This window comes from Cervus elaphus, chromosome 29 (assembly GCF_910594005.1).
Source record: "Cervus elaphus chromosome 29, mCerEla1.1, whole genome shotgun sequence".
Classification (NCBI taxonomy): Eukaryota; Metazoa; Chordata; class Mammalia; order Artiodactyla; family Cervidae; genus Cervus; species Cervus elaphus.
Window position 1 is genome coordinate 59153728 of NC_057843.1, and position 18750 is coordinate 59172477.

At 38.8% G+C, this 18750-nt stretch overlaps 2 protein-coding genes across 8 annotated transcripts in view; one reads left to right on the plus strand and one right to left on the minus strand.

Annotated features, from left to right (window-relative positions):
* Positions 1-14156, plus strand: part of DCAF10 (DDB1 and CUL4 associated factor 10) — a 65235-nt gene extending 51079 nt beyond the window's left edge. For all 3 annotated transcript variants that reach the window (XM_043891477.1, XM_043891475.1, XM_043891476.1), the window contains one exon: positions 1-14156. In XM_043891477.1, the coding sequence (XP_043747412.1) occupies positions 1-369 (369 nt within the window). In that variant the 3' untranslated portion in view covers positions 370-14156.
* The window catches only part of SLC25A51 (solute carrier family 25 member 51), a 21832-nt gene continuing 14760 nt past the window's right edge, over positions 11679-18750 (minus strand). For all 5 annotated transcript variants that reach the window (XM_043891483.1, XM_043891479.1, XM_043891481.1 and 2 more), the window contains one exon: positions 11679-16168. In XM_043891483.1, coding sequence (XP_043747418.1) covers positions 15234-16127 — 894 coding nt within the window. In that variant the 5' untranslated portion in view covers positions 16128-16168 and the 3' untranslated portion in view covers positions 11679-15233. The remainder of the gene's footprint in view (positions 16169-18750) is intronic.

Sequence of the window (18750 nt, forward strand, 5' to 3'; positions counted from 1 at the left end):
TGGACTTGTGTCTATGAATTCCAAGAAGGGGCACCCGTGAGACCAGTCGCACCTCGCTGTTCTCTACGCCTGACTCATTACATTGAAGAAGCCAATGTAGGCAGGGGTTATATCAAAGAACTTTGCTTCAGCCCTGATGGGCGAATGATTTCGTCCCCACACGGATATGGGATCCGCTTGCTGGGGTTTGACAAACAGTGCAGTGAACTTATTGACTGTTTGCCCAAAGAAGCCAGTCCCCTGCGGGTGATCCGTTCTCTGTACTCTCACAATGATGTGGTACTGACGACAAAGTTCTCTCCAACACATTGTCAGATCGCCTCTGGGTGCCTTAGTGGACGGGTTTCTTTGTATCAGCCAAAGTTTTAGGCACAACTTACGTCAAATAAGGAACTCTACTGGTGTTCAACTTCTATATACTTCAATTTAGGTGAAGTATTTTCTTTTTAGAAGATCTTAAAAGTTTGGGTCAAGATCCTGGTTCTTATGGGTCCACAAACATACCTGTGACCTGAGTACTTGATCATCCAGCATCACGAGGCATCGCCAAGTTAGACTCCAGGCAGCAACATCTTTTGCAGCGTTCCTCTGCTCCTGCTGACCTGTGCCACTACACTCCAGCTCTGCTGGTAGCTTTGTCAGGTCCCTCTCTTTTAATTTTCTTTTCTGTTTTTGATTTTGGTGTGAATTTTGTGGACATTTGGCAGGAGTTTTGGTTGGATTAGGAGAAACTCATGATGCTAGTATTGAATAAAATCTGGAAGTCTGATGTTGGCATAGTGGTTGCTGAAAAGAAATTTCATCTTCACTTATCAGTATTCTTGGCCTTTAAAAGTTGCTGTTAGTTTCTCTATAATGAGCACAGATGATGGCATTATCCTTACGACTGTGACAGTCTTGCAGCAAAATGTCTTTTAGGTTTCCTGTCAAAATCATACATGTTTTTTACCATGAGAGGAATTTCGTTGTGAAATTCTAGAAAAAAACATTACCACCTCTCTTTGTAGTTTACTGTATTTGTATGCATTCTTAAATCTACAGCGTATGTCCTTAGTTGACATTTTGTTCCTGTCAATCGCATTAGAAAGGAAAGGAGAGGAAGGAAGGGGCTGAGGTCACTTCTGTTGTGTAAAGAGGGTTTCTTTATTAAGTTAGCATACTGTCTGTCTGGCCACAGAGTGATGAGAACAATGTAGCTTAGATTTTCTGTTTCCTCCACCAAGCTATTTGCATCACACAGAATGACAGGTGGAGGGGAAATTGAGAGTAAAGAGAGTTGTGTTTTTCTCGTTTTCCTTGAGTTCAACTCTTACTATTACATTAAGGGAGAACTTCCGCTTGTTTTCAAGCTGTTGTCATGACTGTGGCAGTCAGTGACTTGGTTGTCAAGACCTTTTGTTGTGTTTTGTTATGGAACACAGCAAGTAAAAAAGCATCATGCAGGGGCCAGGCATAAGACTGACTACTCTGCTGACGCAGGCAGCTTTTTTCTAGTCTTCTCCGCTTTGAATGGGATTGTCTTTAAAGGAGATTTTGCCAGAGGTTGGAGTAATTTGAGCCACATGCTAGTTTTTTCCCTCTTAGAACATATTCTCTTAGGCCAGTGGTTCTCAAACATTTAGGGTGCATTATAATCATTGATGTGAAAGTTGCTCAGTCGTGTCCGACTCTTTGTGACCCCAGTGGACTATATATAGTTCATGGAATTCTCCAGGCCAGAATACTGGAGTGGGTAGCCTTTCCCTTCTCCAATAATCATTGAGGAGCTTGTGAAAAATAGAGGAATCTGACCCTCACCTTAGGAGGTTCTGATTCAGCCTGGGAGAGGACAGGAATCTGTCTTTTTAACAGTAACCCCAAATAATTTATATTCAGATGGTTCCTAGATCACAGCTTGAAACATTACTACATCAGTAAATATTTCTGTACCCATCCGGTGCTTACCACAACTCCCAGAAGGTGTTTTGATAGTTTAAAAAAATAAGCAAATGAAAGCAATTTTAGAGGTCTTAAAATGGACGCAATCTCATTATTTGATGAATGTAGAAGTTAAGTGACTTAGCTAAGGTCATCCTGCAAAATTAGTGGCAGAGCCAGGACTTGAATTCAAGTCTCTCCATTCCTTGCTCAGGGCAGTTTCTACTGTATTATGCTGGCTGTTAAAGATTTATGAACACTTTTTTTTGTCTTTAAGTTGTATTACTGTGGATACCCTTAAACTGGCCAATAGACTGAAAAAGAAAGGCATGGGAGTATTGATGCTGAGAATTCCAGCAATAAGGAGAAACTGTTTTAAATCTTATAGAACTATTTAAGCAACCCAAATGCATGAATAAAAATGACATTTTTTGTAGAACCTACCAGACAGCCATTTACACACATAGAGGTTACATATCAGTTGGCCCTAGGACAAATTTTAAAAATTAGATCTTTTTTCTTTACCATGATTGTTAAAATAAAAATTGTAAATTTTTTTAGTCATCATAAAAAGTACACAGTGAAAAACAAATTTGCCATAAACTTTTAAAAAAATACATATTTAAAAGAAAATAAAGTTTTGGAGACAAAAATACCTAATGCTGATAGTAAAAATAAGCTACTAAGTACAATGGTTATAAGAAGTTTCTATATATTGCATCTCCTTTGGAGAGCACTCCATGTTAGATACTGGGCCCAAATGTTGCCCAACTCTAAATTTCGGTACATGATTCTTAAACCACTATAGAGTATCTATCATATGTCAAATAATGTACATACTTTACTACTAACCTTCACAAAAACTGCAAGGTAGGTGACGTGAGCACCCACTTACTGTGGAGGAAATGGAGACTCAGGTTAAGTGATTTGCCCTGAGCACAGAGCTGGCATGTACTAGATTTCAAACCCCGTGTCTTGGTTCCCAGCCTGTGCTTACCACCCAACCATTCTGCCCTTTAGTTTGTAAAGGATGGTGAACTGGCCTATTTATTTACCTATCTAACACCCTCTGGCAGTCCTTTATTACAGAGCTGGCTTATCTTCTTTACTATGCAAAAGAATATTTACAAGACTGACAGTTTCTATTAGAATTAGTGCCACAAACTGCAGGGCGTACATACAGTCCATACCTAACTAAAAACCCTCAAGTAGGATAAATAACTATAAAGAAAAATGGAGGATTAATAGCCTTGTACAGAGTCACACAGATGAGAATTAAAAATTAATAGCCAGCAAACTCAGTAAAATTTTTGTCTTCTTTGAGGTATAGAAGGAAAACGAAGTCACTCAGTCGTGTCCGACTCTTTGCGAACCCATGGACTGTAGCCTACCAGGTTTCTCCATACGTGGGATTTTCCAGGCAAGAGTACTAGAGTGGGTTGCCACTTCCTTCTCCAGGGGATCTTCCTGAACCAGGGATCAAACCCGGATCTTCCACGTTGCAGGCAGATGCTTTACCTTCTGAGCCACCAGGGAAGCCCCCTCTGAGGTATGATCATGATCAAAAAGTCATCAGATAATATTAAGAAATTAAAGGGCATCAGGAATGCTATACTATTAATATTGGGGGATATTACACTTAAGATTTTGAGGTCCCATTTCACTTACAGTATAAAGTCTAATTTGGTGTTTTTTAACTCAAAAATTTTATTTAGTTGTTTTTATTCATGATAATTGGTAAATGTATTATAATTGATAAGTAGTATAATTGTTGGTAAGTATAGTATAAATTATACTTCTGTTTTTAAAAGCTTTCTGCAGAGTAGTATATTTATGGCAAAGCTATGTTGAATGACTTTAAAAACATCAACTCCACAGTAGTTCTTTATTTTCAATTGTGAAAATGAAATGGCTGATGCAGAAGAGACCTGTATTTTAATCTTTTGAAAATGTCTGTGGTCTTTTTTTCTCAGAAGCCCAAAGAGCATGTATATTTTGTTGTTTCTCCTTGTTACATCCCTGAAGAGAGGCTATACCAAAAACTTTAGGAAAATAAGCATGGAAAAGGTCAATCACCCATTCTGCACTCCTATATCTAGAACCAGGATCACATCACATCATTGTTAAAGCTGTTTTCTAGAAAGTGCAATATAGGAAAAACACTCAGAGAATCTTTTAGGAGCCTAGTGTTTCCCATATTAGAATATATGGTGTTGGCATCCATAAGTACCTGTTAAGCTTGTGTTTAACAGGATAGTCTGATAACTTACTGGTGACAATCATCCCCATTTAATGACCAGCAGTCACTGAGAGCTATGAAAATTCACTCAGTAACACCGTGTTGGTCATGAAGAAAAACATATATATTAATTTTGGGGTAATAATGCATATCTCTTTAAGTGCCAAAATTTAAAACCTGTAATTATTTTTGATGCAAGTCTTTCAGATATGTCGGTATACCTTACCTGCCTTCTTCTTAAACAGCATGCTCAGTATAATTCACTTTTTCATGATAAAAAAGTAAAAGTTATATTCATGTGTTATTACAAGTATCTAATGAGCTCTGATGTATGTAAAATAGTTCATAAATTGTAAAGGGCTATAATAACAAATTGATATTATTATAAAGTGGTTCCCTCAGCCCCAAGGTATATATAATCATTTGCCTCAGACTGCTGGTGTGGTTTTTTTTTTTAATGTAAAAAATTTTATGTCTGCTAAGCAGTTTGTTTTGCTTATATAGTGGTTTCTTACTATACTTATCAATACACCTGCTTCTAACAGGCTCCCACTTCCTTCTAATATGCTGTGTTCATCTGTTATGAGCTGGGAGGTGAGATAACCAAGTCTGCTTAGTGTTTAAAGAGCTGGATGAGCTCTGGGTGCACAATCTGTGAGAGTTTTTTTGGCTGCTCCACCTTCCTGACAGTTCCACAACAACCTTCTTAAGTTCACAGCTAAAGCCCAGGCTAGTGATTTTCTTCAGTTGCCACTAAGTAAAATATTACAAAAGCTAAGGATGCTGCTCTATTAAGGAAAGCAATGCACCGAAGTACAGGGAAGGGAGAACAGGCTCTCTATTTGCACGGGGCCTTTCATGCTCTGAAGGAAAAAGACGAGTGCAGAGTGAAAAAGTAAAAATCCAGGTAGACTTAAGAGTATTTATTCTTGATGCCATTAAATTTTGTCGATAACTATTAAAATATATGGTTATCACATTGTACAAAGACAGTTTAATCTCAGTGCAAAATGAGATTGTACCAAAATTTATAACCTAAACACAATGCTTAAGAATTTCTCCCATTCAAATGATATGAAATTATTATCAAAATGAAAGTCTTAAATTTACCTGTGTGCTTTTTTTAGTTGTAAATGAATTAGTGATGGAAAAATGGATTTTATTAATGGATTTTGTCAAAAGTTCCAGGGAATATATCTCCCATGCACATACCCTCCTCTATGTATGTGTATATAAATGTCACTATAAATGAAAATGCCAGAGATAATAAAATAACTTTTAAAGTTTAAATCTGGTCCAAAGTACTTAAAAAGAATTTTCAGCTTTCCTGAGTTTTTTCCCTTAGATTTCAGTTTTTACATTAAAGGTTGAATATTTGAATTTTCTTTTAAATTTCACTGCATCTTTTATGTCTTCACTGTGCTTTCTGAAAATCTTAAGATTTAACACTCTCAGGAAATTTAGAGTGTCCCACATAATATGCCAAACACCAGAAAGTTTTCTCACTAGATTCTTACACCAGACTGTAAGATCCTTGAGGGCAGGGACTCTATTCCCAGTGCCCAGCAGGATCAATCAAATGAATTGAATGTTGGATGAATCAAATTCACCATTATGTGGCCTCAAGTTCCCATGAAGCCAGAATTTTGATGTGTAAATTATTCAATACTACAGAAGTCCATCATTTATTATAATGAACAGACTATTCATTGGAGTAAGGTTTTTTTACTGACCATAGGTCAGAAAAACTAAGCATTTCTCATTGTTCTGGAAAACTGCAAGATTCAGTTTTTCATTCAACACACATGTGACTCCCTATTAGATGCCTAGTCTAGTACTAGAGCTCAAGGGACAAAGATAACTAAGGTTTTGGTATTCCATAACTGCAGGTGACACAGATTCAGACCCAGGGCTGGCTTCATGGGTGTGTGCCCTGTGCAGTCACAAGGGCCCTTCACTAGGAAAGCCGCACACTTAGTTTACTGCTCTGCTGAAGCAACCTTGACATTCTTAATTTTTTTAACAAGGGGCCTGCATTTTTATTTTGCACTGGGCTCACAAATTATGTAGCTGGTCCTGCTTGAATAGTATCATTTTGACCTAGTGAAAACAATAAGCATTAGAGTACCTTTTATCTACCTTCTAGTAAAGATATTCACATTCATTGAAAACTAGCCATAAAATAATTTAGTAAAGTAACTTCTAAAATCTAAAATTGAAACAAAACTTCCTTCTTCCCACAGTTTTTTAACAGATCAAATGTTATTCATTTCAGAATTAGAAAAGGTTTCTATAAACATATTAATAGGTTTTTACCTTTTCTGGGTTTTCAAATGGATGGTAGAATTGTAGGTGAACTTACCTACATACATACCTACATCCAATTTTAAGGTTTTTAATAAATGTCTAATATATGCATTGAATAGTTTAAGTCTACCTCATAATGTGCTTTAAAAAAATAAATGCTACTTTGAAACATCTGACACACGTTTTGTGTGTGGTTAACCTATTTAAAAGATTGATAGCAAACTTGGATTTAGTATTAGTTTGAAAACTTGTTTACATTTTGTTCATTTTTAGACCAGAATCAACCATAAGGCTATGACAGAGGCAGTGGTGGCTCTTGTTAGTGGTATTCTAAACTTTTTTGATCATGTAACTCCTAACAGAAAAAGTTAAGAGAAGACACTGTAAATTTTGGTTATTTATAAATTATATACATATTATTATACTCATCTATTATATACATCATAAAACATGTATAAAGGAAACTTTAGAAGGATAAGATGTCTAAAAAAAAAAGTTCTACATTACCTCCTGCACTTCCACGGTTCACCTTGTCTTTCCACTGGTGTATGACACTCCCCTTTGTGAAGGCTGCTGCTCTAAACCACAGAACTGGCATTTTACACTGAACACACATTGAGATCTGAACCATTCACATCTGTGCACTAAAGCTCTGGCCATTTACAAGTGTATTCAATATGAATGTGTGTCATTTCACAAATGATTTATTCCGTGAAAATTATTCATACCAATAGGAAGCAGTTGATAATTTTTTGTCAAGTTGTAACCAGTGATTAGTTCTCATACCAATTTAGAACATGTTTTACTTTTCATACTGCTCCCTAGAATGACATCTTATATTATTTAACAGTGTGATTGACAGTTCATTTTGCCATACTATTTTAAATTTACTAGAAAAATGACAATCCTACTTGGGATGCTAACTTTTGGTAAGTCATTGAAAAAGAAAATAGAGTGAATCTCTTTCAGATTATTTTGAGAAATTAATCATTCTTTAGATAATTTAACCATAGCATTAATGATCACTATTTCAATTATCCCTGAAATATGACTGACATACTTTAGATTATTTAAATATAGTTTATTTAAATAGAAGAGATTTGGCATGCATTAATACTAAAGAATTAGTGATTTATGTTAGTTTCCTATTACTGATATAACAAATTTCCAAAAACTTAACGGTTAATAGATTTCCTTCTAGGCCCTTCCCTTCCGGCAGAGAACATGAAAAGTGGTGCAGGCATTAGCACCACCAGGAGAGCTTGTTAAAAGACTGCTAGGCTGACATCCAGGCATGTTGACTTCACAGGTCTGGGGTAGGAACCCCTATTTTGTATTTCTAGTCAGTTCCCGTTGATGCTGTAGATCTGGGGACCACAGTTTGAGAACCAGGGATATAGAAAATGTAGTTCAGGTTTAGTTTTTTCATGGATGACAGTTCCATGAATCTCTGTGAAAATAAAGAAAGCCAGTTTGGAGAACATCTTAACTTTGGAGACTGAGAGAGGGATAACCATGCTTCCCGTCAGCTACAGCGTCCTCCTTCAGCGAGAGCTAGAGCTCAGACTTCCCTATTTTCAAATGGTACTTATGTTACTGAGCAGTTAATTATGCCAAGATCATCTTATCTTCTCAGGAACAGACCTGGTGCTGTGTGGCCTATCTTCTAACTACACGAGAGGAGTCACTACAGAAACACAGGGACCTCCAAACAGCTTGCAACAGCTGCGGACAGGGTAACAGTTCAGAACAGGGACAGAAGTTCTAACCAGGGCACAGACCACACAGAAGAGCTTCTAAACCCTTTCTGGTGGGTGGGGGATGGACGGCTGTCTCTTTTGAAAGCTATTTAAATTACGGGTCCATGAGCCTGCTCTGTTTAAATTAACTTGCAAAAGCCCATCACTATAAAACATTAGTTTTTGGGTAAAATGAAAAATTCAAATTTTGTTCTAAAAGGATTACTTTCTTAAAGTTAAATACAAAAGTGTCTGATTGGTTCTGAATACATTATTCTTAGGGAGCTATTACCTTAAGAGATTTTGTGGATGTATACAATAAACGTTTGTATAAAAGAAGAACTTCCTGGCCTTTATTAAAAAGTTGCAGAGTATTGGCAGGAAGATCATGATGCCCACCTACCTCGGTCACTTCAGGTGTGAGTAAACCACTCACTTGCAGGGTAGTCTTAAGGAAAACGCTAATAACAGCGTGAGCTTATCACAAGCCCTGTCCCAGTTCGGCATGTGTCCTGGGCCTGAGGAGTGGGAGCTGGTGGCCACCACATCATTAGTAGGACTAGTGGGAAGGCTAAGTGAGTAACATGCCATAGGCTCGTGTTCCCCTCCAGCAGGTGTTTCTATGTGGTGTCCTGACTTCATGGCAACCTAAGAATTAGTAGTATAGTAAAAGAACTGAATCGAGTCTCTCAATATGTTGCTGACATCAAATACTGTGATAACACCCTAATGATTTTTCTTAACATTTTATTATGAGATGTTCAAAACATACAGCAAGGTTGGAAGAATTTCACAGGGAATATATGTTTACCAAGACTCAAATGTCAACACTTTACTAAGTTTGTTATATCAGTTATCCAATAGTCTATCCACCTATCAATCATCTTCATTTTTGATGTATTTTCATAAATGAATTGCAGACATCTACACCCATCCTTCTAAAACTCCTTGGCAATACATATCATTAACTAAAGTTCAATATTTTTCTTTTGTTGTAAAATTTCCATACAATGAAGTGCACAAATATTAACGGTACTTTTGCTAAAGAAGTTTAGGCAAATGCATACACCTATATAATCCACACCCCTATTCAAAATATATTCTTATTTACCATCACCCCAGAAAGTTCCTTCATGCCCCTTCCCAGAGACAACCACTTTTTTTCCCTACCAGATTTGCCTGTTCTAGGACTTCATATAAATGGACTCAGACATTACGTATTCCCCATGATGATTTTTAAAAGACAAATTCCTAAGCGATTCAAAGTGTCTCTGAAACAGAGTAGTGACAAAGACAGCTTCTGGGATCAGATTCCGACGCACTCACTGAGCAGCTGCCATGAGCGCCTCTACTCTGGGGACACAGATGAGACAGATCATCTCTGCCCCAAGGAGTTCACACCGTCCTGAGGGGACACAGCCCACACAGCCTGGTCAGAGTCCTGGAGTTGAGACAGTCATCGCCACAGGAGACCTAATCCAGTCTGGAAACCAGTAGGGAATCAAGGGAAATTTAACGTTGTACCTAGGAACTTGTCTCAGGCAGCCAATACTCTGTACTATCCGCAATTCTAGAATCTTGTAAGTCAAAATGATTTGCCCTTAAAAGGGCAGTTTTACAGTACTGAGACGTCAGGCGTTCTGCCAAAAAAAACGATAAAAGTTACAAACTGATATTGGGGTTACTGTTTTCTCTAGTTTGAATTGATATAAACTCAGATGCTGTATTCAGCATTGCTTCCAAATGTAAAAACACCATGCTTTTCTGTTCCCAGACCACAAGTGGCAGAAGTTTTGATGGGCTCCAAACAGCAACAGCAAAGCTTTAAATCTTCCTGGACTTTGGCTTAGCTTTCTGAAGGCTTATCACACCCATTATATCTCCAAGTTTAGGTCCTCACTTCCTAACTCGTTTTCACTCATTACCTTCAAATTTTGCACACAAATTAAAAATGAAAAGTACTTGGATCCCTTATATACCAACTTTCCCCAATGGCTGTTTTCTAGTGGGGAAATATGAGGAGGGGAGCCCAAGAAAATGTGATGGTATTGGAATTTGTTTAATCTTTTTCCAGCGAAGTATGACAGGGATAAGCAAAGTTTGGAGGCTTCTTTTATCCAAAGGGAAAGGAGAAAGCTATACACCAGGAGCCACCTATTGCTACAGATATGATGACCCTTCAAAGAAATTAGTTTCTTTTTCCTATCATTTGAAACAAAAAGTTAGCTAGCATCTCAGTGTAACTAAATGCATTCCCCTTTTTTGGTGTTCTGTCAGAAGCAAGTCACTGCTGACTAATGACTGGAGAGAACGTGAACTGAACACTGATGGTAAAAGGGAGAGCAACTACCGAGGTGGTCTGCTTTAAACAACTCATGGCACTTCTATAGAAACAAAGCAGCAGGCAATGACAAACCAATTTTAAGGAATACTTTCTTCTTGCCCTTCTCAGTCAGCCTGACTCAGCTGAGTTCCACAGTTCACAAACAGCTGCAAGAACAGAAAAATGAAGTGCCTGTCCATTGGAATCCTGCTGCAGTTGCAGACCTCCCCAGGCCCCCCACCCTGCGTCACACCGTGAGAAATGCTCTCTACTGGCCTCACTCTGCCCGCAGTTTACAATGACATTTCATCAGAGGATGTGCTGAACAGCCCTTTTATGATAAATTTCTTAAAAAATTCTAAAACTGGAATGTTTTAGAATCATTATTAATATATGGCAACTGCTTCCTCATCTGGTGGTCCTCATCAGGCAAGCTCAACTATCCCTAGGGTCAGGGAGCACCTTACAATTTAATGTGTAAACCAACAGTGCAACTCATATGATTTCACAGTCGCCTAACAGAAACAAGCAGAATGAAATTAAAAGCAGATATAAAAAGCTCAGAAAGCACCAATATCCAGACCATTTAGCTTGGGAATAAGCACGACCTGAAGGTAAGTGAAGTTGCTCAGTCGTGTCTGACTCTTTGCGACCCCATGGACTGTAGCCCACCAGGCTCCTCCATCTATGGGATTTTCTAGGCAAGAATACTGGAATGGGTTGCCATTTCCTTCTCCAGGGGATCTTCCCAACCAAGGGATTGAACCGGGTCTCCTGCATTGCAGGCAGATGCTTTACCGTCTGAGCAACCAGGGAACCAAAGCTTGAAGATACATTATTATAATACAAAGTATTAATAAGCTGACTTTACCAAGACAGTTTATACTCAGTAAGGGAAGAGTTTATTTGGAAAAAAACCTTAAAAACAAAAAAGCTTTGCAGTCAACCTATTTAGAAAAGAAACTTACTTGACCAAACAAAATGGATCAGTGAAGAACTGTTTTACCTACAAAGTTATCAGGTGGAGTCACTAAGAGTCAAGGTAGCATGCTAAATGGTCTACCAAGAAAAAGACTGAGAGACTAACCTACTACAAAAAGCAAAGTGCTAGTGACGGTAACCCAACCACAAGAGAAGACCAAATAGAAAGGCCTTTAAAAAAGAAAAACAAAAAACTTTATTCCAAACAGAAATACCAAAAGAAGCACATTAACTCAAACATTTAACAGATTTCATTTAAAGGCATATAGTCACAAAACTCAAAATATCAAACAAAACCAGCTGTGTGTGCTTAACCACTTTTAATAATGAAACTTTAAAAAAAGAAAACATATAGAGACCCCCCACAATCTGGGAGCCATTTAGGCAAGCATATATTCAGTATTAGGCAAAAAGGCAGCATTAAAAACTAAAAATCCTCAAATTTAAGGAGAAAGCCTATTCAGGTCTTTGATACTCATTTATTAGCACACGAGAAAACAGATTATTTTCAAAGCATCAAGTCTGAGTGCTTACCCTTTCTTTAAATGTGATCGCCACTGCGCCTTCATCTTGACTGCATACCCCTCACACAACAGTACTTCATCTACACTGAATAGTCTTGGTCAGTCTGACTGGCTTACCGTGAAGGCCTCCAGGACCACTGTCGTCGTCTTCTTAAGGTCTGTATGGCCTTAGTTATAACTGAGTCTCACCACGTTCTCAGCTAGGGAACTTCAGGTCTTCAAAGCTGTTTATATATACACAGTTCTGTTTCATTGCACAGTTCACAATATATAGCAGGTGATTATATGTAATATTGACTATTGAGACAAAAGCACCGACTATCTCCAACTACAAAAGAAACAAAAGACACACTCGCCACCACACAGAGGCTGTGTTTACTCTGTAGTGCGTCCTGAGGGCTCACACCACGCTAAGGGTGCTAAGTATAGAATCTATCCCGTATTTTTGGTGGCATCAGAATGAAGTACAGGAGGCAAGACCCAAACTGCCCTCTGCTCGGAGCTGTCTGCACCACACGTGTAACAGAAAGGCCACTTTTAAAGCTTTTCAGATAAAGTTATTCCATCATTATATGCCTTTTCAAAATCATTACCATACTAGTTCACACTAAAGGTAAAAACAATAGTTAGAATCTCTTACTTACTAATAACACATTTTGACTTCTTTTAAATTTCAGACAAAGCTGTTGGCTACCACAAGTTCTGTTGAGTTTTCCGTCAAATTTAAGAAACTATAGGACAACACAAAACCATCCCTGGTAATGTATTTGCAGTTTGGTCTTCAAAAGCTGTAAAAAGTGACAAAGAAATCAATAAAGTGAGTTAAAACCATTAAAAAAGATTTATTGTTTTTAAATGCCACATGTTTGAGATAGCAGAAACCAAAGCAGCCTTCCAATTCTCACTTTGCTTCTATTTCACAAAAGTGCTTTAGAGTTTAGATTTCTATCACCTACATGGAGTGTATAGGCAAAAGGAAGCCCTGTAGAACTGAGTGAACTGGAGCCCCCCTGCAGGGCCAGGGCGTGACCGCAGGCCGACTCACCCGCACACGCCCGAGCACCCAGACACGCCCGCGAGCGCAGGACACACCAGAGAACCAGAGGTCCAGGCCCCGCAGGGCCTCTGCTGCCCATCCCTGAAACCGGTTCAAATCCTGACTCTGCTCCACAGGCCACAAGACGCCACTCACATTTACCTGGCGTTAAATCCTCACTTTCTCAAACGCTTGCACCCGCACCTCGGTTTCTAGAATGAACTGCCACTTCCAGCACAGCATTACCAAAGAGCCTCTGCAGAGCTGGTGAGCTTCATCACCACCTGGCAAACACGTGACGACCCCCTGACCCCTCACAGCGGGAAGGATGATGGTCCTGTCGCCTGGCCAGCCGTCCCGCACTGAGACGTAAACATCTTTTCTGGACTGCCTGTCCAGGAACTGAGTAAACTACCATTTGGGGCCCTGGTTTGATTTTGGTCAGCATGTGCACATATTCACATGCAATCATCCAGAATGATGAAAGACTAATAAAAGCTAGGTGCCCTGCCCCATGTCAAATGCTAGAAAGCCATCTTAACTACGTAATAGTTACACACGTGGATTTTTTAAAAGCTGATAAACCATTTTTCTAGGATATCTGGTATGTTTTACTAGTTATTCAATACCAACTGAATGAACCAACTTTGCTTTTTTATTTTAAAAAAATATTTTAAAATCTGATTCCTTTGACAAGCAAATTTGTCTGTTAGGTGACGGATAACTATGCTACTCAGCTATCACCAACTTCTAGAATTTAAAACTAATATTTCACATATCTTTATTTAGGCCTTATCCTCTCAAACTGTCTTACTATTTAAATGATAAGATGGCAAAACTGGGTTCCCAAAATGTAAAGATCCTAACAGAAGTTTCTATTTCCAAGACTAAAATTTAAAAAGACAGCTTAACACTGTGGGTGAAAGTTATCCTGAGTTTTTTCCCCTCCTTCTCGGGAACACTTAGAAACCAGAAGAAAAAAAAAAAAAAAATCTGAGGTCCAATTAATAGACTTCCAAAATACAATGGAAGCACTTTTGTTGTTTTTTAAAGGGAGTTTCAAGAGAATAGGATACCTGAAAATGACAAACTAATACTCAAAGGAAGAAAGAAAAACAAACTTCAAAGTTCTTCACTAAGTTGGCAAAAACAATTCAAAGTTGAGCTAAACAGAGCTAGATCTGAAATACAATTACAGGTTTCCTCTGCATTCCCACGGAACCTTTCGTAAGCCGAAATGGCACAGAGTGAAGAAGCAATTACTTTTTGTAAAAGCAAAAATCATCTTCAGATTTCTTTTGGTTAGTGGAAACAGGTACTAATGTAGGTCTTATGTAAAAGCAAAGTGGCATAAAGGAAACTCTGGAAAAGTGGGGATACCTGTAATATGAAACTTAATGGGATGAAACAAAATTAACAAAATTTAAGTCTCCAGATCTTTTGGCAATGAAATAAGTGAAATATAAAAATATTTTGGAAAGGTTTAAGGTCAAGTTCAGAACTACACAGAAAACTTTCAATCCTAGAAAGCAAACCTTAAATGCTTGAGTCTACCATGTCTAGACAAATAACTCAGAAAATGACCATCACAAGAAGTGCTTAGTTTCAAAACAAATACAAGCAATTTATCATGAAAAGCCTACACATAATAAACTATTTTTCTTCTCTCTTCTGCTCCATTGTTCTACCATGTACATGCTTAAGTTCACAAAACCTACCCTTTGCAACTCCCTCTAAGAGCAGAGAAGCAAGAAATAGAATAACAGAAGGAAGCCTGAGAATTCATGGGACCCTAAAAGCCTTTTCTCTGGCTGGTCATGGCCACTTATGTTCCAGTACAGAAGACTTCTGGAAAAAAGAATCACACCTTGGCTGTTTGTTTCCTTGTCAAAAAGCTATCAGAGAGACAGCTAGTAACAAGGCAACTGGCCTAAAGGTCTCAGATAATGATTTAAAAAAATCCCACCCCACTCAAAAAAAACCTTTAAATTTTCCAACTGAAACCTTTTATTCTGAATTTGTTGGGGCTTAAGGAAAATAGCTTTGCCCAGAATTCACTGTGCCCTGGACTTATGACACCAATTTGTATTTGGCCCATTAGAAACAAGGCCAACTTGCATCCATCTTAGGTCTATTCAGTCGACAAATGGCACTGAACCAATTTCCTTCATATAATCTTTAACAAGAACTCGTAAGTCGCATTAATTATGCCCCAAGAGATGAGGGACCGATGGTAATTCAGATGGGCACCTCGGAAAAGATTTGTTAGCTTCCTGTCCCGTTCTAGCCAGATTTTTTGGAAAACCTTGGGGAAAGACTGAAACTCCCCGCCAATCTGAGACTGCATGCGCGTCTTTACAACATTGACTGGAAAAAACAAGATTCCCAACATGGCACCCAGCAGGCCCCCACAGATAAAATCATTGACCAAGTGAGCACTGTGAGTCGTGGCTGTAGGCAGGTGCTCCTTTATGGGGCCGCGCAGGCCGAAGAAAAGCACGTTGCTAAATCCATTACGGAAGAGGACGGGAACCAAGCCTCGATAATACTCTCGAATTCCATGGCATTTCAGCGCCTTGAAAGCCTGGTACGTGTTTGTAAATTTGTCATGATGCCTGTGGTCCTGAAGCAATGTTTGGACTCTTTCCAGTGGAGTGAAAATTGCTTCTGTTGTCCCTGCAAGGACTGCGGCCATGCTGCGGGTCGCAAACTCTGGGGAACTGATATGCTTACGGAGAAGGCAAGATAAATCCTCATACAGACCAAACATCAGTGCCAGTGTGGTTGTCTTCTGCATTAATGGGGGGAGGATTCCGCGATACAAGTTTCGAAATCCGTCCCTCCTCAACTGCAGTACAGCATCCCGGGTTTTGATTCCATAGAGCTGTTGCCGAAAGAGGACCTTCTGGATGGGAAATGTGATCGCGATGTTGTTGAAGGCCGCACAGCAGCCGCACAGGTAATGCTTCATCTCACTGACACTTGCGATATGAGGTGCTATATCTTGCTTTGAAGATGTTAGGATTGGGGGCCTCTTTTCATGAGCTTCTGAATCCATCATGTTGCTTAAGATCTTTCTCCGTCACAAAGGACCTTTTTAACCTACAAACAACCAAATAATAATAGGTAAACCTTTATATACAGTACTTAACATATGAAAAATTCCCCTAACTTTTCCTCCAATTTTTGGACTCTATTACATTTGGGGGGAGGGGGCAGCCTGAAGCCCTTTCAGCAGTCCAGGGGGTCCTCTCTTTTCCAGCTACATACCTGCATGAGGCTGGATTTTCTGCATATACTTCAACCAAAACAATTTACCACAACAGATCAAATGCAGAGGTAGATATGAGATGCCACTCACCTTTTAAGCTGTACATTAAAGAGACTTACAAAACTGTAAAACATATTTCTCATTAATTTTTTGGGAGGGAAAGTAATTATTTTTCATGAAAACGTGTTGCTTATGTTAACATGTAATGGGTTTATTGCTGTTATTCTAAAGTGAATTAATATTTTAAAACTTTGTTTTTATTTCTAAGACCATGACTATTAATCCATACAAATAAAGGCTCTTTGGGGATCCACAAAATTTTTTTAAGTTTGTAAAGGGACCAAAAAATTTGAGAACCACTGGACTAGATCATATGTAATGCCTAAATTACATAATGGTACATGGTATTATCCTTCTGAAACAGATTCAAAGGGCTCTTGTAAGTAATAAAATAACAAGACACACATTCAATCATTCTGTCTGCTAACACTTACTTAGTATCTACTGTAAACTAGGTCCTCTGCTAAGTGCTAGACATTCAAAGACAAGGAACTTGCAGTCCAACAGAGGACTGCCAAGGTAGACAGCCACTTCAGTGTAGCACCTTCTGTGAGAAGCATCTCCTGTGGGAACACGGGTAAGGGGCAGCAAGTGCATACTCTGTGACGTGGAGGCTGGGAGGACAGGGTCCAAGACAGCCTGCAGGTATATGCTATACACCATTGTCACATCCTTAATTCTCAGAAACAACTCCGTAAACACTACTTCCCCAGTTTTACCAACGAAAAACCAGTATCCCCTTCATCTAAGGTACAGTGAGTAGCTGGTGGAGCTGCCGTCTTGAGATGAAGTCTGCCTCCGAGTTCCCGTTCCTCTCGTCACACCACAGACGGCAGTGACGTTGGTAGGCTGTCCTGGGACAGGCTGGCCGTACCAGACCGTGCTGAGAAAGACCTGAAGCCTCAATACCGAGGCTTAGCCCACTGAAGAGAATGAAGGCAAGGGCCTACCCCTGGAATACATACACTTTCTAAAAAAAGCCAGATTACTCCTTGCCAGTCATCCACAACCTGATTAAAAACAAGCAAAGGACTTGAACAGACATTACTCCAAAGATCTACAAAATGACCAATACACATACAGAAAGAGGCTCAACATCACTTATTGTCAGAGAAATGCAAATGAAGACCTCAGACTCATTAGGACAGCTGCTATTAAAAAAGAAAAGAGCAAGTGTTTAGTGTCGATGAATGGTGCATCCACTAGGGCAAATAGTATGGCAGTTCTTCAAAAAATTAAAGACAGAACTACCTATGAGATCATCACCAATCCCACTTCTGGGTACACATCCAGAAGAATTCATCGCAGGGTTTCCAAGAGATTGCTGCACATTCAAGTTCACAGAACTATTCACAGAGCCAAGAGGTGAAAGCCACCCCAGGCTCTGGATATATAAACAAAACATGGTATATACATACAATAGAATATCATGTAGCCTTTAAAAGGAAGGAAATTCTGTTACATGCTACAACATGAATCAACTGTGAGGATAAGGGGAAATAAACCAGTTATAAAAGGACAAATAACCATGTAATTCCACTTACACAAGTACCTAAAGTAGTCAGATTCATAGAGATGAAAAGTGGGATGAATGGTGGACCAGAGGCTTGGGGAGGTGGGAACAGAGCTCTACTGTTCACCAATGTGTATAGTTTCAGTTCTGCAAGATGAAAAACTTCCGGAGATCTGTTTTATAACAATGTAAATATACTTAATGTTACTGAATTTACACTTAAAATTGGTTAAGATGGTAAATCTTAGCATACATTTTTTTTTTAACCACATACCTAGAAAAGAATACATGTAAGAGTTTCAATTATAAGTAATTACAAGAATAAAATAGGCCACTTAAACCATCTAGGTCTTTGACATATGACCAAAAAAAAAAAAAAAAAACCACCTCCCTTCCTAAACAAATTTACTGTTCTTTCCTCCGCATACCACACACACGCTGCTGTAAACTGCTAACCATTCAGGACAGAAGATGTTAAAGAGAAACGTCATCACGTGAAGTTGGAGCAGAGTGAGGTGCAGAATCAGAGAGCGTACGTCCAGCCTGCATGTGCAGGAGCCACAGACACGGGTCAGAAAACACAGAACATACCTACACGTGTGACTCTAGTTTTCCTTCTAGAAATACAGCCTGGGGACACAGTTATTAATAGAAGAGGTACACAAAGACTCAACTACAGGACAATTGCAACAAGGCTCTTAACAGAAATACAGGGTCAAAATTAAAATGTGGAACAGAAAGACACGCACTGCATAAATGAAGATGTAGCCAACTGGCAGGATGTCATACAGGTACTCAAAATAAAGGAGTATTTACATTTACGGCTCAGTATATTAATTT